General features: G+C 37.4%; 1 protein-coding gene across 2 annotated transcripts in view; it reads left to right on the top strand.

The window, feature by feature from the left end:
* KDM1B (lysine demethylase 1B) overlaps window positions 1-20,745 on the top strand; it is a 23,081-nt gene extending 2,336 nt beyond the window's left edge. For both annotated transcript variants that reach the window (XM_027887928.1, XM_027887929.1), the window contains 20 exons: window positions 571-673; window positions 1,541-1,668; window positions 3,497-3,586; window positions 4,337-4,448; window positions 5,184-5,300; window positions 6,258-6,296; window positions 7,442-7,646; window positions 8,738-8,922; window positions 9,801-9,977; window positions 10,666-10,740; window positions 11,304-11,441; window positions 12,905-13,076; window positions 14,016-14,143; window positions 15,545-15,676; window positions 16,074-16,148; window positions 17,057-17,173; window positions 17,269-17,394; window positions 18,858-18,980; window positions 20,129-20,281; window positions 20,452-20,745. In XM_027887928.1, coding sequence (XP_027743729.1) covers window positions 584-673; window positions 1,541-1,668; window positions 3,497-3,586; window positions 4,337-4,448; window positions 5,184-5,300; window positions 6,258-6,296; window positions 7,442-7,646; window positions 8,738-8,922; window positions 9,801-9,977; window positions 10,666-10,740; window positions 11,304-11,441; window positions 12,905-13,076; window positions 14,016-14,143; window positions 15,545-15,676; window positions 16,074-16,148; window positions 17,057-17,173; window positions 17,269-17,394; window positions 18,858-18,980; window positions 20,129-20,281; window positions 20,452-20,535 — 2,466 coding nt within the window. In that variant the 5' untranslated portion in view covers window positions 571-583 and the 3' untranslated portion in view covers window positions 20,536-20,745. The remainder of the gene's footprint in view (window positions 1-570; window positions 674-1,540; window positions 1,669-3,496; window positions 3,587-4,336; window positions 4,449-5,183; window positions 5,301-6,257; window positions 6,297-7,441; window positions 7,647-8,737; window positions 8,923-9,800; window positions 9,978-10,665; window positions 10,741-11,303; window positions 11,442-12,904; window positions 13,077-14,015; window positions 14,144-15,544; window positions 15,677-16,073; window positions 16,149-17,056; window positions 17,174-17,268; window positions 17,395-18,857; window positions 18,981-20,128; window positions 20,282-20,451) is intronic.
* Window positions 20,746-24,484: the final 3,739 nt, after the last annotated feature.

The raw sequence follows: 24,484 nt of genomic DNA on the forward strand, positions 1-24,484 counted from the left end.
ATGCAGCTCCAGTTTAGACTTTAAATTCTGATGTACTTTCATAGGAGGTACTTGCACTTCATGTGCAAGTCTTGGAACTGGTTGTTCCTCTGGTATTAAACAACTCTTCAGCACACTGTTTGGAAAAGCACTTTAGAGTGCAAATCTCTTGCTACCAATAAATCAGTAGTTAGCAGGACAAGTGTTGCTCTGAGCGGTGTTTGAATGCTCGCATCGGCATTGAAGGGATGTCTCTTTGCTTTGGCAACCCAAATTCCAGTCCAGGTCTTCACGTAATGCAAATCAGATTATTGAAATCCAGGATATGCTGATCTGGGACAGCCTGTCAGGATGAACTCACGGATCTAATCTTAACTCTGAATTTAGTTTAAAATAGTAGTATTGTTCCTTTCCCCTAATGCCTCATTCTCATTTTCTTCCTGAATTAATAGTCAAGCTGAACAGATTCTTACCTAGATAACTCTGTCAAAAGTAGTGTTATAAGTGAACGTACTGCCCAGGTGATTAGACAGCTCTTCAAAGGCAAGCAATTTAATCTTTTTTATTAACTACTGCCTTCCTTTTTTTCAGATCTAACAATACAATGTCAACTGGAAGGGTACGAACGAAAAAAAAGGCATGTTCTTCAGATCAATCTCCAGACAGCCTTCCTGTGAGGAGTTCTGGAAGACAGGTATTTATAATAATTAAAAAACACGTGGGTTTGTCCTTTGCTATTTTTTATTTTCTATTGACATTCATAAAGAAAGCAGGCTTCATTGTGGGTAAGTTAGGCCTTAGAGTACTTACCCACAGAAAAGGAGAATGAGGTAATTCTGTGAATAAGCAGGCAAAGTGTCTCATTTTGTGAAAGATATTCAGAAAAGATAAATACTCAGTATAACCTTTTAATACTTAATGTGTTAAAAATACAATCACAGATTTCTGTACAGTCAGAAAAAGCTGTCTGGTCATCCAGACAGAGGCCTAAAACAACATAATACACCGTACCTTTAAGGCCCAGAAGAGACATCTGGTACACAGTTTTGTGTCAAAAAAATGCCCTAAGCCTACTATAATATTTTATTTGAGGCGCAGATAGGGTTGCCACTAATTAATATCAATAAACATGCAAAGAGGAGATTTTCTGAAGGAGAAATAGAATTAATGCATTAGGCTTGACTCATTAGCATGTGATGGAGCTTAAAATACAATTTAAACTGGAATTTTTTGCTTATAATTTCTTCAATGGCATCAATTAGACTAAGGCAAGACATTTTTAGCTTTAAATGATATTTCCAGTCTTACTGTGGGTTTGTGGCTTGCTTTTTTGTGGGGTGGTTTGTTTTTTGTTTTTTGTTTTTGTTTTTTTGGTAGGAAAAAACTGACCTAATTTGACAACTGTTTCATGCTGCAGCTATTTCACAATGGGTACAAAGATTTTCATTAGTATAATTTTAACTGTTGGATGCCACTCACGAGCTGAAAAACTGTCTGAACACCACTTTGTAGAAGATGTATTTGTGTAATTTCTGGTCAGATTTCAGCTATTCTTTATTAGGTGAAGAAGAAAGCGGCTGAAGCAGCAGCAGACGATGATGATGAAGCGTCAGAGAAGAAATATAGAAAGTGTGAAAAAGCTGGATGCACTGCAACATGTCCTGTTTGCTTTGCCAGTGCAGCTGAAAGGTTTATTTCTTTTTACTTGCATTTTTCATGGACTTTCTAAACTTGCAGCTGAAGTTCAGGATTCTAACTATATTCTGAAAAATTCCTTCATTTCTAAATGTAGAAGGAGAACTGAAAGATACTATTAACAGGAGTCTTAAGATAACAGGAAAGTGTTACAAGTTATTCCTGTTGTGAATGACTTTCTACTGGGCAAGTTGCTAATTCAGATATAGAATATCTTTAGGACATGCTTATTTACGTTATTAATGGTGTCTTCTGGAACATGCCTTGCTTTTGTGAAAGCGAGAGCATTAGTGCAATCTGAGGAAGCTAAACTTGCTTTCAAGATGGAAAATGAAACTGTCATTTACTGCAGAAAGTCTTAACCACTTATTTTGTTGGAATGCTTTGCAGTCTGAGGTGAGATTCTGGTCTTGAAATTTTAGGTCTTGGGAGAGACAGTCATATTTATGTGAACATTTTGTTCTCGATCTGTGGCTTTCTGTGTACTTGCACAAGTGCTTTTGCATTGCGACCCTGGCGGTTTTGAGTGCATGATACCAGCAAGGTGTATCTCTAATAGGCGATGTGTTAGACATCATTATACACTACACAGACTGTAATTATGTAGCACTCCTCCCTCTCTGGTTAATTGAGACAAACTTTCCTTCTTTACAGCATTGGAAAATAAATGAAACTATTTTGGTGCTTCATTTAGATATATACATGTGCTGTTCTTTGGTGGCAGAAGGTCCACGTATTCTGGATGTTGTCAGAGGGAAGCCAAGTGCTCTGGCAGTTGCGTAAGAGAGTAGCCAGGAAGTGAGCACCTGGTGATATTACTGTTTTTGTTTAGGAAACAATAGATACTGCTTACTCATCTTTCTGAATTGTTGTTTTAATATTTTGATTTTCACCCCTCCCACCCCCCCCAAGTACATACTTTCAACGGTTTTTATTTGAGATGAGATCACTTCGTGGATGTTTCAGTTAGTAGCTTAGGTCACTGCTTTTTAGCTCGTGCATTTATCTTGAACCATTTCATTGGGTTTCCTGAGAGCTTTCTGAGCAAAGAACAGTTACTTTGTCTGATGAATATAACATTTGTAATGGATATTTCCTTTTGAGAGTAATACACAACAAATGCCCAGAATGTGTAACTCCTTCCTCAGGGTTTTCTCTCACTGGGTTAAAATCACAGCTCAGTCATGAGAAAATAATAGGCAACATCTGTTCTGTGTTCAGATTTCACTTTATGGTTTTGTCAGTTGTTCTGGGGACAGAACGTTGTAATGACTTATCAATCAGCTGATCACATGTACAAGAAAAATGCTAATTTAAATGATCCCTCCCACCCCTGCACTAATATTGGAACTAAATGGAACAAAGTAAAGGAACTGTAAGTTCTTGTGAGAGGGCCTTTGTCGTCTTACACGTTTGCAAAACACTTTGTGTGTCACAGCACATATCTAGTCTAAGAGCAAATACATTTCATGTTCAGGAAATGCCTGCTTAAAGGCTACTAAAGACAGGCTCAGCTGACCATTGTTAGAGAGAGGCTGCTGGAAGCCAGGCCAACTATAAAACTGCACATTGTGTACACGTTGCCTCCTTTGCATCTGGTGTTGCTTAGTTTGGAAACTGGAAATGTTTGAGACAATTGAAGTGACCTTATTGTTATTTGTATGACTGCAGTGCTTAATGCAAGTCAGCCTTCATGAATGTAACATAAAGCCCTGGCTTATTTTGAATATTTTGTTCATGTTCTAGAATGTGCTACTGCCAATAGATTTTTTTTTTTTCCTAAATGTATTGTAAAGCTATTTTTATGTCTCCTGCATTACAGATGTGCTAAAAATGGGTATACATCTAGATGGTATCATCTTTCCTGTGGGGAACACTTCTGCAATGAATGTTTTGACCACTATTACCGAAGGTAGATTTGCCAATTCAGGTCATATCTTTTCAGAGCTTATTAAAATTGAAACATCATGTACATAAATATAATGGAAAGACTTGTCTTCTGTGCTTGCTTTAGTCAGAGGGAGGCTTAGATACTGGTGCTGAAGCTGCAGGTATTGTATGGACTAATCAACTGAAACAGAGCAGCGTGAACAAAACTGGTTGGTTTAGACAGGCTGGTTTGTATGTGCAGTTGTTCTGAAGCTTTCGTCTTTTTCAAAAACAATGTCAGAAAATATTAAATTATGAGAACAGTATTAAGTAAATCTATTTTCCTTTATAAGGCAAACTAACTTTACAATGTGAGTTCAGGAGACCTTGCCCCTGTGTAACATCAAATCAGTAAGGAGATTTAACTCTTGCAGTCCAGTGACCAGGAAGAATCCTGTCAGGCTCACAGAGTGCTTTCAGCTTCAAGCTCCTTCCCGTCTGAGTGGGAGTTACATCCATCTCTACTAAGATTTTTGTGTGCTTATGTGCTCAGCAGTGCCCATCGCTCAGTCCAGGCCTTAGATACAAGAAAGAGGACATAATGGTCAGGATGCAATTTATTGCTGTCTTAAGAACCATGACTTTCTCATTTTTTAAGCAGGAAAAATACAGTATTTTCTATAGCCTTATTTCTCTGTCCTTTTTAAAATGTTCAATTTTAGAATAACTGCTATTGCTTGAAGTGAACTAGACATTCAATTTTCTGACTGCTTGCTGTTTTCTTTTCTCTTAGCCATAAAGATGGTTATGAGAAATACACTGCCTGGAAAAGGATTTGGACAAGTAATGGTAAAAGTGAGCCCAGCCCAAAAGCCTTTATGGCTGATCAACAGCTTCCTTACTGGGTAAGATACAAGGTGATTTATTTAATAAGAATGTGATGTTCTGATGTGTTTCTGTTATTCTGCTGTTCAACCAGCAGGTCAGCTGAATTTTTATGGGCGTTTTTTTTCTAGTATTAGAGGACCGTGGAAAAGCTCAAGGTAATAATTCTGATCAGCTCCTCCATTGTTGGAGGCTTTCCCCACACCTCACGAAGACCTTTCTGTTACTTTTCTGTGAAGTAGCAGACACGATGTGTGATGTTCAGGTAGAATAACATTTGGCAGAGAAAGGGAGCATACCAGCTCTGGGAAAGTATGAGTGTGAAAGACTTCAAAACCAGATTTTGTGTTTCCTGGGTAGAAGGAGCAGTAGAAGACGGATGGGAATGGAAGGAAGTTTGGTGATAGTGGTATTTTATTTATTTTATTGTTTGGTTGTTTTTTTCTTTAGGTGGTGAAGAATATGTTTTTGAAGTAATGTTTGCAAAGTCCACTGAAAACCATAGTAATTGGGCATTGAATCAGTTTTGGCCTTAGGTTTTATGCAGAAATTCAGTCTTGCAGGAGATGGGCACAAGATTTCTGTATATCAAATGCTTTGCTTATGACCTGATGATTACAGGAGAGTGAATTTAACAATTATGTCTGACAACTTTCTCACGTCTCACTTCTTCCTAACTGGTTATTTAAGTTGCAGTAATCTTATCTGTAATCAGACAGCAACAAGTAAAAACATGTTTGTTTCTTGACTTGTAGGTGCAGTGCACAAAGCCAGACTGTGGTAAATGGCGTCAGCTGACAAAGGAAATCCAGCTGACACCACAAATTGCAAAAACATACAGATGTGGTATGAAACTGAACAATTCCACCAAGGTAACACGGAACAGTTTTGCTCATATTGAAACTCAACAAGTTGGTATTTCTTGTTTGCAGAAATTAGTTTCTTCTTGTTTGCTGCTTAATGTCTCTAATGTCAAAATGATACTCTGATGGCCTGGAGAGCTGCACAGTGACAGGCCTACATGCTGTTTGGACTTTTCTGACTGGAAATGTCAAGAAAAAAGTATCTGAAATATCTTTGTCTGCATAGTTAATTGTAAAATCCTTCATTCTGAAGCTATGGAAAGATTATCAGCATGTACAAAATAGACATACACCAAAATGTTCATTTCAGTTTCTTCATTATTGAGGAAAGCATTTGAAAAGCTCAGTGAGCTTTTCTTAATTTCTATCAAGTCTGTCATGGGCTTTACATGAAAAGTTTCAGCTCTGTCATGAAGGTAACTCCTGAAATTTGAAGTAGTCTTTAAAGTCCTTAAAGGGCCATAGAATCTATATGGCACTTATAACATGAAAAAGCATAACCTGAAAAAACTGAAGGGTCAGCATTTAGTCTTGGAACTCTGTGATACTCTTAAAATAAATGAGAAACTCTCTTTTATAGTCTGTACTGGAAGAGTCACTTTGGAAAATGTGGGGTATTTTAAGAATTTTTCTATAATAGTCTGTATTTTTTTTCTTAATGTGTTTCAGCGTTCCACCCCATTTTATGGAATAGAATGTATATTTTAATGTCTGATCAGTAGAATCTAACTTCAAAAATGAGACACATTTTCTTGGGTGCTTTTGCTTTATGGTGTGTTGTATTTTTAACCCATGTGTTTCTCTACTATTTTTTGGTTTATAATCAGCTCTGCTACTGTCAGTCAGAAGACTGACACTAACACTTTTTAGTTTTAAAAACTCTGCCATAGAAAATGACTTTGCTTTATGTTTAATTTTCGCTATGCAGCTTAAGAAAAGCTCTGATACCATTCACTTTTCTTTCAGACTGAGGGCTCAGACCAGTGTTCCATGCCTGAGGACTTGGTGAGTAGGGGTTTTCCTCCTCATCTGTCTTAGAATACAAAATCAATCCTATAGCACAGCACATTTCTTTCCTTTTTCTTTTTTTTTTTTTTTTTTTTTTTTTTTTTTTTTTTTTTTTTTTTTTTTTTTTTTTTTTTTTTTTATCCTTGGCCAATTTTGTCAGTATTTATGCATTTTGCTCAGGAAACTACCAGATGCTATTTGCAACAGAGCCTAGGGCCTTCCACTTTCTCATCTTTTTCCTTACCATACCAACTAGCTTTCAAGTGGTTCGTGGTGTCTTTGAGTGGTGGCCTGTGATTCAAGGTTTACTCCTAATTCTCATTTTTGATCAGGCAGAACAGTTGCCAGCTTTCAAATAAAATTCCTCATCCTAAAATTTCCTTGTCTTTCAGGTGCTTTCTATCTTTAGTCAAGCTAGTCTCCTCTTTTTTGAAGACTGCAAGAGAACATCTAAACATGTTTTCTCTCTCCTCTCCCTCATAATACAAAATGTACATACACGATGTATGTTGGTGTTTCAAGGGGATCACGTAACCCTGCATTTCAGATTTCGTGTGATCTGATGTTCAATAAGCTAATATTGACAAGTGTACCTGAGGTACCTCTATCCCAGGGAACACATTCAGGCTTATTGTTGACTCTTGGAGAAGCTTTGTGGCTTTGTTTCCTTAATGCATGTTTACTTGTAAATTAAGGCTGAATCATTAGCATTTCTTAGGCTTTTAAAAGGTCTTTGGTGGGGGTAGGAGAATCTAAATTAAATTGATCAGTTTAGTGCAGACTTTTCTACGTTCAGATTTCTGGATGCATAAATGACTGCAAATGTTTTACAAAAGGCATAAGGCATAGATGTGTTACGGCATGTCTCATCTGTTTTGCTTTCCACGTGGTTGTGGAGTTTTGTGCAGTTTCAGCTCCGTTTCTGAGGAAGAGATCAATACTAGAGGTTTTCTGTGTCAGGCTGAGGAAGGGGAAAGAGGGAGAGAAAATGTCTTTATGACTTACAATTCTGAGATTGGTACTTCTACTGCTTTTTGATCTCAGTTTTGGAGGGAGGGGGGCGAATGGTTCATTTTCCAACGTTTTCAAAGTACTGACGTGTTCTCTTCTCCCCTCTTTCCTTCACTTCTCCGCTTGGCCAGAGAGTGGCTGAAGTTTCAGACCATTGGTGGTACTCCATGCTCATACTCCCTCCTTTGCTGAAAGACAGTGTGGCAGCTCCCTTTCTAGCTGCATATTATCCAGACTGCGTGGGCATGAGTCCATCCTGTACCAGCACTAATCGGTTACCTGGGGAATCCAACCTTGTGAAGTTAGAGCACTTAAAGAGCGTGCCTAATTTGACTGGTAAGGGCCATCTGCAGGGCTCTGTTGCTTAAATAGGTGTGATAAATTTTGCCATATAGCTGAGTTCATAAGGCACATAATTCTCCTGATTCGGAATACCTGGTCTATTCTTGGCACTAACACACACACTCTGTGTGATTCCCTCTGTACTCCTTTGATGCCATTTACTAATTTCTTAGATAAAGGTAATACATTTCCTATGGCATTTCTTTAGGGAGGAAGCATAGACTGCATAGTCTTTTTGTGTACCACCTGTAATTTGTTTATGGAAACAGGAAATTAACATGTGAGTACTTAAAGACTGTTTGCATTCTGAAGGAAATGAAGATGTATGAAAAAAAACCCCAGGATTCTGCTAGTTTTGATATTGTGGATCTGTGGGGCTTTGGAAAAAGGGATTTGATTTCTTAAGGCACTCAGATCCTGTTTAGGTTATTGTTTTTTTGCTAGTGACAGCTCTAAGAGCAACAACTTGGGAGTGCAGATTTGCAGAATAGGTCAGGCAAGGAGAAAGGTAATTCAGGATTCCCATACTCATCTCGAGAGAGTTCTTTGAGAGAAGTTCAGATTCTGAATTGTCTTAGCAGGCTTTGCTCTCCTTAGGGCCTGAAAATAAATCTGTTCATCTGTTCAACAGATATTTATCTGCTTAGCAGAAAACATTTTACAGAGCTACCAAAAGCTGCACGTGGAAGATGATTACTTTTAGTTACTAACCACTCTGGGCAGTATTGGGAGTTGAAGAAATGAGTTCAGAGTGCTGCCTGAGCCTGCACAGCGATGTTAGACCTCAGACTTGAATTTAGGTCCTATTCCTTGTTGGACTCCTCTTGGCATCGGAGCTCACACACTGTTTCTCTGACAAAACAGCTCTGATAGGTCCAAGGTGTAGCCGTCAGGCATCAGGACAATAATTAGTGCTGCACAGCCTAGAGGGCAGGAGGGAGAAGAGCAGTAGAAATGAAATCACTGGAGGTGGCTAGAGACTGGAAAGCCTCCCTACTTGTTTATCTGCTTGAGGTCAGTAGATCATCTTAGAGGGAAAAGGACATAACGAAGACATGACTAGAGCCTGGTGTGTCTTTATTCAGTTGCAGGCATGAACAAGTATTTCCAGCCTTTTTACCAACCCAACGAATGCGGGAAAGCACTTTGTGTGAGGCCGGATGTCATGGAACTGGATGAGCTCTATGAGTTCCCAGAATATTCACGAGACCCTACCATGTACCTGGCACTGAGAAACTTGATTTTGGCTCTGTGGTACACAAACTGCAAGGTAAGAGATGCTGATGGTTAATTTGTTTGTTTAAAAATAATAGCAACTCTGCTGGGATGTGAACTCTCTTCTTAGGGATGGAACTCTCTTCTTAGATGTCTCTTCGTGCACCAGAAAAATTGCTCCCATGTTTTTGAGAATCCATGATAAGATTGGCTGTTTTCTGGGGGAGTTTGGGGTTGAGGTGGTTTTTTTTGGTTGATTGGTTTGTTTGTTTGGTTTTTTTTTTTTAGATTTAATGCATAGAAGATTCTTTTGCTGTTAAATACCAAAGTTTTTGAAGTATTAAAACTCTACTGTGAATGCCCAGCTGTCTAACTTTTTAAAGGGATGCTTAAGCACTTCTAAATAGTGTTTGTGGATGCTTTATGATTTTTTTTCCCACCTGACTGTTGGACAGGTGATTGTCTTTTTACTTAGGCTAATTCTATGACATGGTCTTCAGTAGGACTGCTGAAGTTTCACATACCATAGCTTTCTGATATGGATGTCTGCATTTATGTGAAGGTTTTGGATATTAATCTATTTTTTACTTGGAATTTACTTGCCATTTTGGAATGGATTTTACTGGAGTGCCATTGTGAGCGTTGCCAACAGGAATCCATTTCAATACCATTCCTGCACTAATGAAACACACCATGGAGTTTGTGGGAGTATCTTGTAGACTCATTTGTTTTTATTCCATGTTAATCTCAGTAAATTGTTACCTTACTGTGTAAAGCAGGCTAGCAAGAAATTTCCAGATTCTGAAATCCTCTCAGAAGCCTGAATTGTGATTTTTTTTTACCACGTTTTAGAGTTTAAATATGATGTAACCACATGATAAAATGGAATATTAGAAAATCAGCATTTTTCTACTCTTTGTTTCTCCTTTGCAGGAGGCTCTCACCCCTCAAAAATGTATCCATCACATCATTGTTCGGGGGCTCGTGCGTATTCGCTGTGTGCAGGAAATGGAGAGGATACTTTATTTTATGACAAGGAAAGGGCTAATCAATACAGGGCTTCTGTCAGTCAGTTCTGACCAGTACCTTCTTCCTAAGGAATACCACAATGTAAGTTGCTGTAATAATCCCTACATTATTAATGTTATAAAACTATATGGCAGATATAATATATATTTTTTTTTTTGTTCTGGATTTTTTTCTCATTTGCCTAAAAGGCTGGAATGATAAGCAAAATTACATCTAAAAAGTAACACGTGGCAAGTTTTTCACATTGTTCCCATGTGCCTTCAGTGGCAGTTTGGTTGACAGCACCCAAAACTTATCAAATGAATACATTCTGTAATGGAATACCTTCCAGAAATTCTAAGTTGATTACATTTAGAAAGTGTATTTGTATATGGTTTTAATTTATAAGATAGTTTTTACTGGTCAACCCAATCTAAGATTGAAATCATTACAAGGTAAGTGTGATTCTTGTCTGTTGACTTCAGTTAGATTTTGCTGCTTTTGTTACTGATAACTTCATCTGTTTCTCCTAAGAGAAATGGAGGCATCTTCTTTTGAAGGCCTTAAAAACGTTTACCTATTTTCAAAGCTACCACTGATCTTTTTTCTATATTAAATGTGCTGTCATCTTTAGAAGTTATCACGGATTACTTCAGAGGACAAGAGAGCCTAGACTTCTGGAACCTACAGATATTTTTAGTGCATGCAAAAAGAGAAATGAGAATGAAATGATAATTTCTATTTTACTTCTAACTATTTTTACTTATTTAAATATTTTAATGTTTTTTAGAAATCTGTCATTATTGTTGGGGCTGGTGCAGCAGGATTAGCAGCAGCCCGACAACTGCACAACTTTGGAATTAAGGTAAGAAGCTTTAGAGTACATGACTTAAAAAAATCAGACTTCCTCTGCTTTTAAAGTGTTCTTCATCAAAATGAAAAATCTCTTACAGTCTTGTTACAAACATGTATGTATAGGGCATCTTAATTAATTTATAAAATCTGGGGGTTTGCTGAGTAAATCTGATGCTTAAAAACATCATTTATTTGTATCTACAATTCAACAAAGCATGCAGCATATATTTTATAGAGACACTGCACCCAGATAATTGTGTTTAATAGTCTTTAGCATGACTTAAGCTCCAATTTTGAGATTTCCTGAATAGGTCTTTAGCTTTTTTAAAAAGTAAGGGTTGTTTCTAAAGTGACAGATGTACACTGTATGTGTATATCCCAAAGAGTAACCCTTAAAAGATAATTTAAATGCATAAATTAACTACAAAGGATCCACAAATAAAAATAAAGTGTTAAGATTGCTAGCACTGCTGGTGTTTTTCTGTGTTTTGTTTTCTCCTTTTGCTCTGGAGTTGAACAGATATGTTTGATATAATTAAATATTACAATTTACAAAGCTGCATTTTGCCATAGGTCATTGTCTTAGAAGCTAAAGACAGAATCGGTGGCCGAGTGTGGGATGATAAGACGTTCACGGGAGTCACTGTTGGAAGAGGTGCACAAATCGTCAATGGATGTGTCAACAACCCAGTGGCACTAATGTGTGAGCAAGTGGGTTCCCTGCAGTGGTCATACGTTATCACTAGTGAAAAACTGTTGTTAAAGCCAGGTTCAGGTGGCTGGGTAAGGGTGGGAGTCCTTTTTTGTGATGTGATTTAAACACCGGTCCTGCCTTGTAAGTGAACTCCACGTTGCTGTTAAAGCTTTGATAACAGCTGGGAATGGAGGAGGGCTGTAGAGTGGTTTCAAGCACATTATGTAAAGTAAAGCAAGGTGGCACCAGCTCCAGAACCACTTTTTTCCACTTTTCTCCAGATATAATGTTAAAGGACCCCAGCAGAGTTCCTTAGGGCTGAGAAAGGCTTTACTGTGGGAGGCCATTGCTTCTGTGACAGACTTGCCTTTGCTGTGCCTTGACATTCCTAGCTGAATTCCACGCAAGTTAAGATTAATATGCCTAACAACTATTGATGCAAACATGCTGCAGTTCAATTTCTTTAAAAGTTGTTATTATTTGCTGGTTTGGTTTAGGTTTTTTCGAGGCAGGCAGCTGAATTTCTCCAAGCGGAACCTGAGCATGGACTTTGTTCAGAGATGCGTGCGAATCCAGCCCGTGCCATTCTGAATGCTTAGTGCTCTGTAGAGTGTCATGAGGAAACTTTTATTTTTTAAAAAAATCATGTTTTATTTATTAGGTGAGGAACAATGACTTCTGTAATACACTTTGAGCACTCCTCCCTTTGTGATCATTTGACTTCCTCTTTCATTGGAAGTACAACTGTATCTTGAGGTCTGCAGGGGTGACCAACAGCCTAGAGAGACGTGAGGATTTGTGACAGACACTGGAGCACGCCCTAAATAACAAGGCACTAGGAAGAAATTAGCACTGTGTTTGAGCTATTTTCTCCGGACCGACTCTGTAGAACAAAAAAATGTCTTTATTCTGATTTAGCTCTGTTGTGTTTGATGCAAGTTGGACAAGCAAGGCAAGGTATTAGACTTAATTCCAAATAATTTCTTTCTTTGCTTGGTTGTTAATAAAATTGGTGGTAACTGGCAAGCAGTATCCTGTCAGTTCCTGAATTCAGGGAACTGTTTAGGGCTCAGGCACCAGGAAGTTGTAGAAAGGAACTTACTTTAACTGTGATTTAGACAATAAATTGAGGTAGAAGTAAAGGAGACTGGTTCATCATGTTTGATTACCACACTTTGCATCTCTGTACTAGCCCCTAGCCTGATAGCAAAGTTGGAGAGGAAGTTTCCATGAATCCCCAATAAGGAAAAGGGTGCAAAAGTGGGAGAAAATGATTTGTGAACAATTAACAGACAGAAGGATTCTTGGTGTTCCAGTTTTAGGAAAACAAGAGTTAATCTGACTGTTTAAAGTTGCAGAAGTGTTTTAAGTGGTATCACTTAAGTCTGAGGGATTCATCTTACTTTAAACAACTTTGAGCAGGATAGGCACTGTAGTTTTTCCATCCTTAAAAAAAGCAATCAAATGTCTTTTTCTTAAGCTTGGCATTAAAATGCACAAACTAGGGGAGAAATGTGACTTGATCCAGGAAGGCGGAAGGATAACAGATCCCACTATTGATAAACGCATGGACTTTCATTTCAATGCCATCCTAGATGTCGTCTCTGAGTGGAGAAAAGATAAAACCCAACATCAAGACGTTCCTCTTGGTGGTAAGTGGGGGATGTACTGCAAAGTGAAGATGTTGGCTGAGTTCATAGTTTTTATATTAAACTGACTCTTACATCAGACATTTTTAAAAGTGCATATCTGACCTTAAGTCCAACCGAGGCTTCTCAGTAGTATCTTGTTTTCATGATGGAGCTTTTTCAATACAGCTAGAGGCACTAGCAGTTCTGGCTGAAGCAGGCCATAGCTAGCTGTAAATCTTATACATTTTGACTAATCTGCCTAAAAAAGAGCCTGATCAAAGCCTTCTGCTGGCAAAAATAGTCCCATCTCCATTGGTAACGCCTCCCACCACACTTCCAGCGTGCAGGCTCATCAGCAAAAAATAAACTTGCTCAGAAATGTTTGCCTCCCAAACGTCTTCAGCATGGATTCTGTAAGGCAGAATTAGCAACTCCTATGTTCTTCAGTGAATTCTGGATCCAATTTCTCAGCTCTTTTGATTCTGTAAAAAATTATCAGGATTTATTTGCAAGTATCCTCCATTATCATAAAGTGTATTTTACCTGAAATATCTTAACTGTATATTGATGGTAGCTAAGCAGTTAATTTCTCTTGATCTCATCTGGCTAGCTCAGCTGTGCTGTTGCACAGCATGTTTAGTTTTCTCTTTTTTCTCAGTAATTTTAACCTCTATTTTTCCTGAAGCTATGTATTCTTGAACAAGATTCTACTAGGGAAACTTGTGATTAAACAACAAAGTTGTACTTTATCACTGGAAAGATCTCGTGGGTGGTGTTTTTTTGTTGTTTGTTTTTTGGTTTTGCTTTGTTTCTTTTTTATTTATTTATTTCTGCAGGAAGAAAAACATTTTTGTACAAATTAGCAATAAGCTTGAAAATCCTGCGATCTAGAGAATAGCGTGTTGAAATGCAGGAGGACTTATTGTGATATATTCTTATTTTAAACATGTTCTTTCACAGAAAAAATACAAGAGATCTATAAAGCCTTTATCCAGGAGTCTGGTATCCAGTTCAGTGAGCTGGAAGAAAAAGTACTACAGTTCCATCTCAGTAATTTGGAGTATGCCTGTGGCAGCAATCTATCTCAGGTGAGCTTTGACAGCTGTGATCTGAAGCTCCATGGAAAATGGGGTTGGAAGTAACACTGAGAAGTCACCTGATCCATTCCATGGCCCCAGAGGAAGGATCAGCTATCCCTACTGTTCCCACATCCCTAACCTGTTCCTTAAAAGCACTAAGACACCAACTCCAGTACTGCCTTAGGTAATCTGATGGGAGTTCTTGATGTGCTTCCAGCAGGTTTCTCTTTAATGCTGAAGTGGAGAGTAGATGGTTAGTAGAGAGCAGGGCATTTTGCCGAGGTGCTGGGTGGTAAATTCACAGGAGAGTTACTCCTCCTCAGATGTTGTGTGTGACTTCTGCTTCTCAGTTCTGTGTTTAAAAACTTAGGTATTTCTCTACCCTGCTAGGTATCTTGAGAATAAATGCATTTAACTCCTGAAGTGTTCCAACACCCCAATGGTGGGCCCCAGTTCTCCACTCCTAGGTATTCTGTTGGCTATGTGATCCTTGGCTCTCCTCGTGACTTCACTTTAAACCAAGCAGGTTCAGGAAATACCGAAGTATGACGTTGTTTGCAGTGCATTATTTACTCTGTGCTTTTTGCCACATTTAAAGATATTTAGGGTCAATTGTACTGTGGCAGTGGGACAGCTGATTGATACGTACAGATGCACAATCTGATCTGAACTGAGAAGCCCCTAAGAACCTAACAAAAATCTGCAAGACAGCGCTGTACCACGGCAGTCAGTGGAAAATATTTTGATGTGTCGAGTTTTAATACTCCACGAGCACTCAGGGGAAATAAGAAAGATCTAATCTTACCTTTAATTTTAAAATTAAAATATGGAGTAAATGCAACTGCAGCGATAGGAACTGGCATTTGGGAATTGCTTCAGACTTTTCGCTGCTAAGTGGTAATAGCTTAGTGCAAATTCCACTGTTTCACTACCTGTAAGTTTGCAGGGGCTGGGGGAGAAGGCCAATGAAAGCTATCATGGAGGAACCTCCAAAGTGACAGAAAAATTCCACTGAGGTTTTTTTTGTGTCTTATTTTTCACTTCATGTTCGGAAATAAGGTATTTCCATTTTTATGTGAAGTCCTAAGGCTGTAAAATCTGATTTCTTTGCTAGATACAGACAACTGAAATAAATACACTGCCATCCACCTGGATTATCGTACAACTTTCCTTGTTTTTCTCTTCCAAGCAGAACTATAAACTACCTGCTAGTGAGCAACCCATGTTATGACTGCTCTTAATCCAGCAATTCATACGTTGTATAGTAGCACTAGGTAAACAAGCAATTTGATTTTGTCAGCCTTGCCATAAATTCTGGTGATGCACTTCTTCTCCCACTTGCAAAGGGGACTTTTGCTGGTACCCATGTCCCCTTGCCAGTAGCAACAGTTAGTTATGTTCTGTTCACAGGTATCTGCACGCTCATGGGACCACAATGAATTTTTCGCCCAGTTTGCTGGAGATCACACTCTTCTAACTGTGGGATATTCAACTCTGATTGAGAAGCTGGCAGAAGGGCTGGACATCCGGCTGAATTTCCCAGTGAGTCTGGAAGCAGAGCCTGTCTTGAATTGCTTTTAAGCACCCAGTCATATCTAGGTATTCTTTTGGACCAGGCAAATCTGGGCCTGTGATTATGTCAACTTGTCTTCGAAAAAAAAAAAAAAAAGAGGACGATTTCCATGTTTCTGGAAATTCTCTTAGAGGACTGTCAGTACTTAAATACTATGATACGATGATCTTATATGTTAGAATTGTGATGATTTTTCTTTTTCAGCTTCCATGGAGGATATTTTTTGTCTTTCAGTATTTCTCTGGAAATACTGGAAGTTTCTCACTTTCTAGTTTGCACATTGGTGCTGTATTAGCTATTCTTGTTGGAATTTGCATTGCATGTTGTACATTTTGTAGTATAATCTTTCTGTTTGTCTTTCAATAGGTACAGAGTATTGACTATTCTGGTGAAGAAGTGCATGTCACTACTGCAGACAGAACAGTGTGGACAACACAAAAGGTATCCAATATGTTTCGAGATAAAGGATTTTAGGGAATACACAGTACATGTCCTTTTTGTCTTTTTTTTTTTTTTCCCCTCTCAGAAGACTATTTAGTCCAGTTTGTCCCCACTCAAAGATGAATACTCATGTATTCTTGTGACCTGTTTTTGGGTGTCCTAGAGCCTAATTTTTGGTGAGCATGCTTGAGGTTTTTGAGTAGAAGCTGATTTGCAGAATTAAGTACTATAAAGTTATACTAAAAATGTGAAGTAAATAGATTTTTATCTGGTTTTTGAAGTGACATTTTTCTTATCTTGTTGCATTCCCTGCTCAGCTTTACCCCATTTAGGATATGAATCTGCCCTGATAAAATCTGCACTTTGGTGTGCAGGATTTGACAATCCATATATTTCAGTTTCCCTTATTGCCTGTGTCCCCACCTTCTTCACGCTGAGCAATTTAGCTTTTAGTAGTTTTTAAAATGATATATAAACTTGATAAAGATTGGATTGACATCGACAGTGTTACTTGAGCATATTTTCAAGAGAAGTGATCTGTGAAGGAATTAAAACCAAACCCAAACACTGACCATCTCTCTCTCTCCTTTCAAAAAGACAGTTTTGTTAATCTGAAAGCCACTGACTATCATCTGCAGGAAGTATTAGTAGAATGATTAGCCACTCTGATACAAGCAGTTCGACAGACTATGACTTAAAATCAGTGAACTGTGGGAACTGTTCTCACCTGAATGTAAGGCATGTGTTTTCCATTAATGGGAACTAACACCAGACACTAATCTAGAAATGTTTGGGGAGTTATTATGCTGCATCGTACAAGAATAATCCAAGATATTGGGAGGATGCTGTGAGGCTTAAGTGCAGTGTTCAGGTTTTGCTGCTGTTGTGATTGTAGCTATTTCTTTCAGGTATTAGTGACTGTACCGCTGGCCCTTCTTCAGAAAAATGCCATTCAGTTTAATCCTCCACTGTCAGAAAAAAAGATTAAAGCCATTAATAGTTTGGGAGCAGGAGTCATTGAGAAGGTAAGGGATCTCATATTATCTTTAGTTTTCTTTTCATAGAAAAGATCGTTATGATATCAAAAAGTTTAATTCTGTCTTTCTCTCTCTCCTTCTAGATTGCCTTGCAGTTTCCTTACAGATTTTGGGACAGTAAAATTCAAGGAGCTGATTTTTTTGGTCACGTTCCACCCAACTCTAGCCAACGTGGGCTCTTTAGTGTTTTCTATGATATGGATCCAGAGGTATGATAGGCTAGATGTATTTTTTGTTGGCCCTTCAGAAATGCACTTTGGATTCTAGGTGCACTAATTACTGAAAAATGAAATTTTTCTTCTTCCCCCCACCTTTGCTACCGTGAAAAGCAGTGGAAGCAGTGCTATTTATCAAGGAAAAGCTGATCGATACTTTGTTGTAATAAATGGGAATGTTTTCTATTGTTTGGATACAAAGTAATATACAAATCAAGTACATTCTCTAACTGTCCTAAAAACAAGTGTCTAATACCTTACTTTAGATCTACCAATGTGGGAAAAAGTCTACCTCTCGCTTCCAGTTTAGGACTTCTGTTTTGCTTATTTAAATCAGCTAAAAACCCTGTTAAAAAGATCATGCTGGCTTAGTAACACTTAACAGGCTTGCAGTAGCCTGAATAACTATGTGCAATAGCAGAAGAAAAGACAAACACCAAGTTTTGCATGAAACTGAGGTCTTGGGTCAGTCCCAAACTCACGAATTTCAAAGCAAATTCAAACCAGTGCATTGACATCACGCAAGGGATATCCAAGCAGACACATCACATATTTATATTATACCTTTTCATACTTTTCCAACAACTGCTGCTTACTTCTTTGCAGCGATTAAAAGGCCATTTTGTAACCTTATGTTTTACTTCAAAAGGAAACCATCCTGTGAGAACTGTGCTCTGTTACTACATTATTTGTACTTGCATACAACTTTGATTGAATGAGTCCTCTCCAGTACTTCTAAGCCCATTCTACACGAGGTTCAGTGTGCTGGTGCTGTCCAGAAACACTACACATAATTCTTAATTTCTTTGATAGCTATTCCCTGCTAGTTATCAAGTTAAGTAACAGAAGGATTGCCATATATAAACAAGAGAGGAAGAGTTCTTCAAAGGAGTTGAGAACCTGTGTGCTCTTCCATAGTCACCACTTCATCTCGAAAACTTCTGCGTGCTAGCAGATATCTTGAAGTGGAACAAAATATCAGTAGGCCTTTCATTTCTTGGTCCAAAATCTGCTGGTAAGAATTTAGTATTGGCCTAATCCAAAACATATCTAACCACTGTTTAAATAGATTCTCGTTGTCATCACCTTTTGAAAATGGACTGTAACTGAGGTAGAAGTTCGGCGAGGAATGGGGCTTAAGAGGTCACACAAAGAATAACCCTATAAATGTGTTGTTTTTTTTTTTTTTGTATTGCCTTTAAATAGGCAGATAGGAAGTTTTCAGTTAATTCAGTAAGTTGTAAAAGGGGCTGACTGTAACAGATCTGTGAACAAGACATCAGCAGATATAGTAATTTGAGCATAAATACTGTAGAATGTGCACCCTTTATTCGAAGGAATCAAACTCAATTTCCTCTAGAACAAAAGTTCCTTTGCAGCTGAAAATATCTTTGCAATACCAGCTAAAAGGGACTATTCAAGAAATACTTAATAACCTAATGAGGTCTTGTTTTTAGGGCAAAGAAAGCATTTTAATGTCAGTGGTCACTGGAGATGCTGTGGCAACCATTAAGAATTTAGATGATCAACAAGTACTGCAACAGTGTATGACTGTACTCAGAGAGCTGTTTAAGGAGCAGGTAAGAGAATCCTCTTATTAAGAGATGAATTAACTTGCCAACAGACATAAAGCTTTCAAATATAGTACTTCATGATGTATAGGAAAACCATTGACATTTTACCTGGAGGTATAGGCAAAATTATCTTGCACAGGCCCTGCATCCTGATTGTAAAAAAAAACACTAGATAAAAAATTCTTTTTTCCTTCCCTCAGATCATCGTTAGGATAAAAACTAATAGGAAAATCAGAGAAATCTGGGGCAAGCATAACACTGTCACTTAGCAATGTTATTTGCATTCTACTCTAGAGACAGTAATGCTTCTGTTAATTTACTCAGAGCAGGTAGATCCCAAGGAATGATTGTGTTAATAATGTTCAGGGGTGAACTCTCAAGTTTTACTGATGGTTCAGATATTAGAATTAATGATCTTGGAGGAACTTCAGCATCTGAAAACTCAACTATTCCTAGAAAACATAGTTTTGGTTATGGCTTTATTGTTACTAGAACCATGTGCAGTGAAAGTCCACATACCTGCTTCTGTTTACTTGTTCTTCAGCTCCTCCAGAGGGGGCCGCAGCCGTGGTTGACTAAGCCTTCTTACAAGTGTTATCCAGGCTCTTTTTGGTAGAATTATGTGGAATTTGCATGCTGGAATGTGACAAAGAATACACGGTATTACTGTCACAGCTCAGCTGTGGGCACTGACTTTCTGGTCTTTGTTTTCTCCCTGAGCCTAGTTTACAAGACAGCTTTTCCTGATCTTAGATAAGTTATCTTATTTCTCTGTTGGAATAAAATTATCTCCAAAACGACTGCATTTTGAGATGAATAATGTTATCAGTATTGGATTTGTTTACAAGATTATGTATGTATTTTGAGAATTTTTTTCTCACGTGTAGTTCTAGGTATATTACAATATGCAGATTTGTTGCATTCAGAACAATGCAGCTGTGATGTTTCAGGCATCAGGCAAATCTAGCCAAAAAAATTATCTTCGTGGTTAGTACTAAAATAAAAAAAAATCAGAATTTAATCCCCAAATGCAATCTAACCCGTATCTTAATACTACTGCATACTCTAAAAATTGCAAGAAGCTGTTTATGAGAAAAAGCTACGCAATTAAGAACTTTTCTTCGCGGTGCATAACTTTTGTGTTGATTATGCAGGAGGTTCCTGACCCAGTGAAGTTTTTTGTTACCCGCTGGAGCAACGACCCTTGGCTCCAGATGGCATACAGCTTTGTGAAAACAGGGGGCAGCGGGGAAGCTTATGACATTATAGCTGAAGACATACAAGGAAAAATCTTTTTTGCTGGTGAGGTAAGTATCGTTGTTGCTGGCAACTAAGGTTATCAGGGAGCAGCTTCTTACGGAAGATTGTGTTTTGCTAAACACCACCATTAACCTAGAGGTAGCATATAAATATTCTGTTCTGATAGTTTTAGAAACAAATAACTTTTTTCTTTTTTTTTTTTTTTTTTATAATACAGGCCACAAATAGGCACTTTCCTCAGACGGTTACAGGAGCTTACTTGAGTGGGGTTCGAGAAGCCAGCAAAATAGCAGCATTTTAAGTACTGAAGTTTTGTGTTTATAGATATATTTTTAATTGTTTTCTGTGGGTAAAATGATCTTCAAGTTTCCTATTGCTGCCTTTTTCCTATGTGGTACTTGAATAGTATATGGTACCTGAAGATAAAATCTTCACCTTCTCCTCTTTCTCCCCCTGCCCCGTTTTTAAGCCCTGATGATACATATTGTTGGGGTGTTTTTTTAAGCCCTGATGATACATATTGTTGGGGTGGTTTTTTTTCCAGCTAATATTACTAGCAGGAGTGACATTGGAATCCCTGACCACAGCTTTAGGAAGAGGATTTTTGTCAAGAGTCTTCTTCTGTGTGGCTCAAGTCATGTTACTGTGAACCTTCATTTCAGAAGGTCAGATTAAAACAAGACTAAAGGTTACATACAGCATTAAAAATGCTGGCAGTTAGTTATGATGATGGGAATTTTCCACTAATTGTGCTTCTCAGGTTGATTATGCTCAAAGGAGTTCATACAGGCTTCCAAGAGCCTGAATAGCCTAGAAAAATGTTATAATTATTGTAGGAAGGAATTCAACGATCAGTTTTCCCACTTGCAATCAATAAACTTTTCTATAATATTTTTTCATATTCTTAGCTTCACTAAGTGAGCTTTGGAATATGAAGTTTGTTCCTTTAATAAATGAGCTGGAACAGTTTACAGTGCAATCATAGAAAGGTTATTGTAGCTAAATAAAACTTGAAAAATTAATTTTTACATTACTTCTAAAAACTTTGAAATATTCTCTGCTACTTATTCAGAGGAATTCTTGTTACAATAATAGGCTAGTATTTTAGATTTGCTCATTGTTTCTGGTCATGTAGAAACAGGACAGCTTAAAAATACTATATTTCTCTGATTATTTTGAAAACAAACTTCCAAATTCATTTGGGCTGAGTAGAGGAATTATCTATTGATTTGAGTGTACAGTGGGGGGTGAAGGACTAATCTCATTCAGCTTTTATATTAAAAAATAAGTGAAGATGAATGGGGAAAAATATTAACACTTTTATGAAGGGCTGAAAGATGGTGGCTTGCACTTTGACTTGAAGTTTTTTTTTCTTATTAGAATATTATTTTAAAAAATGAGGGAGTAATTCAGTAAAGGCTAAACATCTATCTAGTAGCTTTTCCATGAGACAGGGCAGAAAATATTTTTTAACAGAAACAAGACAGACACAATCAGAATCTCTGTTGTAATACTGCTCCACTAAAATGTTACTAATGAAAAAAAAATTAAAATCTACTTTTCGATCTCTTCCCTCACACCTTCCCTATAACTTCACTGTTATACAGACCCTCATGCTTTCTAAAATGAACGTAAGCACTTATACAGTTCTCCTGTGCAGGCTTTTGTCTTTTTTTATTCTCTTCATTTAGGAATGACATAGCAATTTGGTGGGGGTTTTTTTGGTGTTTTTGTTGGCTTTTTTTTTTTTTTTTTTTTTTTTTTTTTTTTTTTTTTTTTTTTTTTTTTTTTTTTTTTTTTTTTTTTTTTTTTTTTTTTTTTGAGTTCCAGTGCTTATTTCCATAAAGCTTTATCCTTGGAAAAAAAAAAAAACAGGCAACCTTAAGAAAAATCATAGAATGTTAAAGGTGTTGGAATGGACCTTAAAGATCATGCAGTCCCAACCCACCCTGCCGTGGGCAGGGACACTTCTGACATGACCAGGTTGCTCAAGGCCTTACCCAGCCTGGCTTTGACCACCACCAGGGTCCTACTGAATAAATGCAATCCTTCTTTTCAAATACCTAATGTTTTGGTTTTAGAGTAGCTGTGATATTGTTAAAAACCCTTTATTTAATCCTTAATTTCCAAGGTGAAGATGTTTCTATAACCAGATGTTTTTCAGATATATATTCTGTTCTGCTTCTTAAAGCTGGGTTATATGATTTAATAGGGAGAGTGAATTTTTTCATAATTTTGCTCTACATAAATGCTAGTATGTAGTGTTTTAAAGCATTTCCAAGTATTAAATAGTAATATAAAGGCTACAAGAAGCAAGACAAAGCTCTCTGATGATAAAAGATAATCAGACATCAAATTTTTCTTTTGGTAGTCATTTGCACTTTGCTAATTTCATGTATCACGGGCCACCTTATGGCATAACTTGGAAAGATTGAGAGCTATGTATGTTTTGAGTTCCAAGTTTCTTTCCCACTTTACCATATATGACAAATTCTTAGCAGAGGAGCTTCTGGTGGTGGGAAAAAAAGCTTATTACTATAAGCCCAAAACATTATATTCCGTGGCTGCTTCAGCTGACCTCGTTCAAAACTTCAGTCAGCTTATTAAAATATAAACACGTCCCATTTCGGGTAGGAATGGTCTGGAAAGTTTAGCTCAGCATCCTTTTCTGCAGTCCAAAGTTTGTGTGAACGTGCTCAGTGGCATCCTGTTAATTCGTATTTGGGGTTTTCAATCTACCTGCAACTTTGCAGGGAGATAAATGCTATATCCTAGAGAAGAGAGATGGACATGAACAAATACAGTCAGATTTGGCTTTAGATGATGCACACTTACAGCATTACAAAAATGGATAACAAATGATAAATTTAATCAATGGCCTAGTCTATTAATTATTTGTATATTATTTTGGTGCCAGGGCACTTAAACTGTGTTGTGCTGCACTTAATTTTGAGGAGTAAATAAAATAAGTATGTTCCATTTTAATTTACATTCACTTGAAATATATAAGAACATCAGGCTGGTTCTGAGACTTCATTCTTTAATGTTGCCCAAATTTTTTTTTCATATCTATGTTAAAATTTATTTCAAGCATGTATGTGTTTTGTGTTTAATTTATTCCCTCAAATAAAGAACTGGGGAATGTTTTCTTTGAGTAGATTTGTTTAAATGTTATAAAAAAAAAATATTTGAATGCAGAGCATGATTTGTTACAATTAAAATTCTTCTGTGTGACTACGTTATGGCAGCAGAATAAAACTGGAAAGTATTCACAGGACGTCCCTGTTTTGGTTGTTTTGTTTTTTGTTTGTTGTTTTTTTTTTCTCTTTCTTTCTTTTTTCCTATAATGAGAGGCTAAGCCTCCTTTTGTGTTACACTTTAACCTGACTTAAAATTTCATTTTAGTATATTCCTACAGCTGGACAATTCCTCAGAAGTGCTGCTTTACAGCCTTCCCTGGGCTCTAAGTCTGCCGTTCTTTGGACAAGACTGTTTTCAGTGTCTTTTGCCTCAAAGTTTTATGAAGCAACTCAGAAGCTTGTATTAGATGATTTGCCTTAGCCACAGGAAATTTAAGCTGAAGTGATAATTATTTAGAAGCACTGCCCAGAATTTAAAAATATCACCAGGGAACCATTTAATGCTTTTCACTGAATAAGTGTAGGGTGAACACTTTGTAGGACTGAGGTCCCAAAATGTTCCTGCTAGCACAGATCACTATAAGCACAATGCCCCTGACTCAAAACGTTTAAAGAAGAAATAATGACAAATTCTGGTAACACTTACTTGAATGCTACATTGTTCCTCTTGAATGGGAGGATAGGTGTTCATTTAGTCTGACTACAGGGGCCTTAAAAAAAAAAGTATTCCTACTGCTTTGAAAGTTTATTTCACCCACATGTAGGCCTGAACTAGTGGAATTACTGTGGAGAAGATTCACTGCTTTCACCTAACCATGTCGTACTTGGTGAACAGTTCAAATTTTGTATCCTGAAGATGTGCTTTGTTCTTGAAATGCTAACTCATTACGCCTCATACTGGTTTTGAGAAATGCTAACTTTATTCTAAGAGTAACAATCTTTAAAATAGAAACAAAATACTGATGATGCTTTTTAAAATAATGTACAAATCAGAAGATGCCATCACACTCCTCAAAGAATGACAATCCATCAAGAAAACTGTGTGAGAGGATATTTTTTTTCCTTTTAGCCCAGCTGTCTAAAACTTAGTTCAGTGGTAGAAGTGAAATA

This window comes from Empidonax traillii, unplaced genomic scaffold, assembly GCF_003031625.1.
Source record: "Empidonax traillii isolate 1590-97213 ecotype Southwest subspecies unplaced genomic scaffold, ASM303162v1 scaffold225:size1387458, whole genome shotgun sequence".
Classification (NCBI taxonomy): Eukaryota; Metazoa; Chordata; class Aves; order Passeriformes; family Tyrannidae; genus Empidonax; species Empidonax traillii.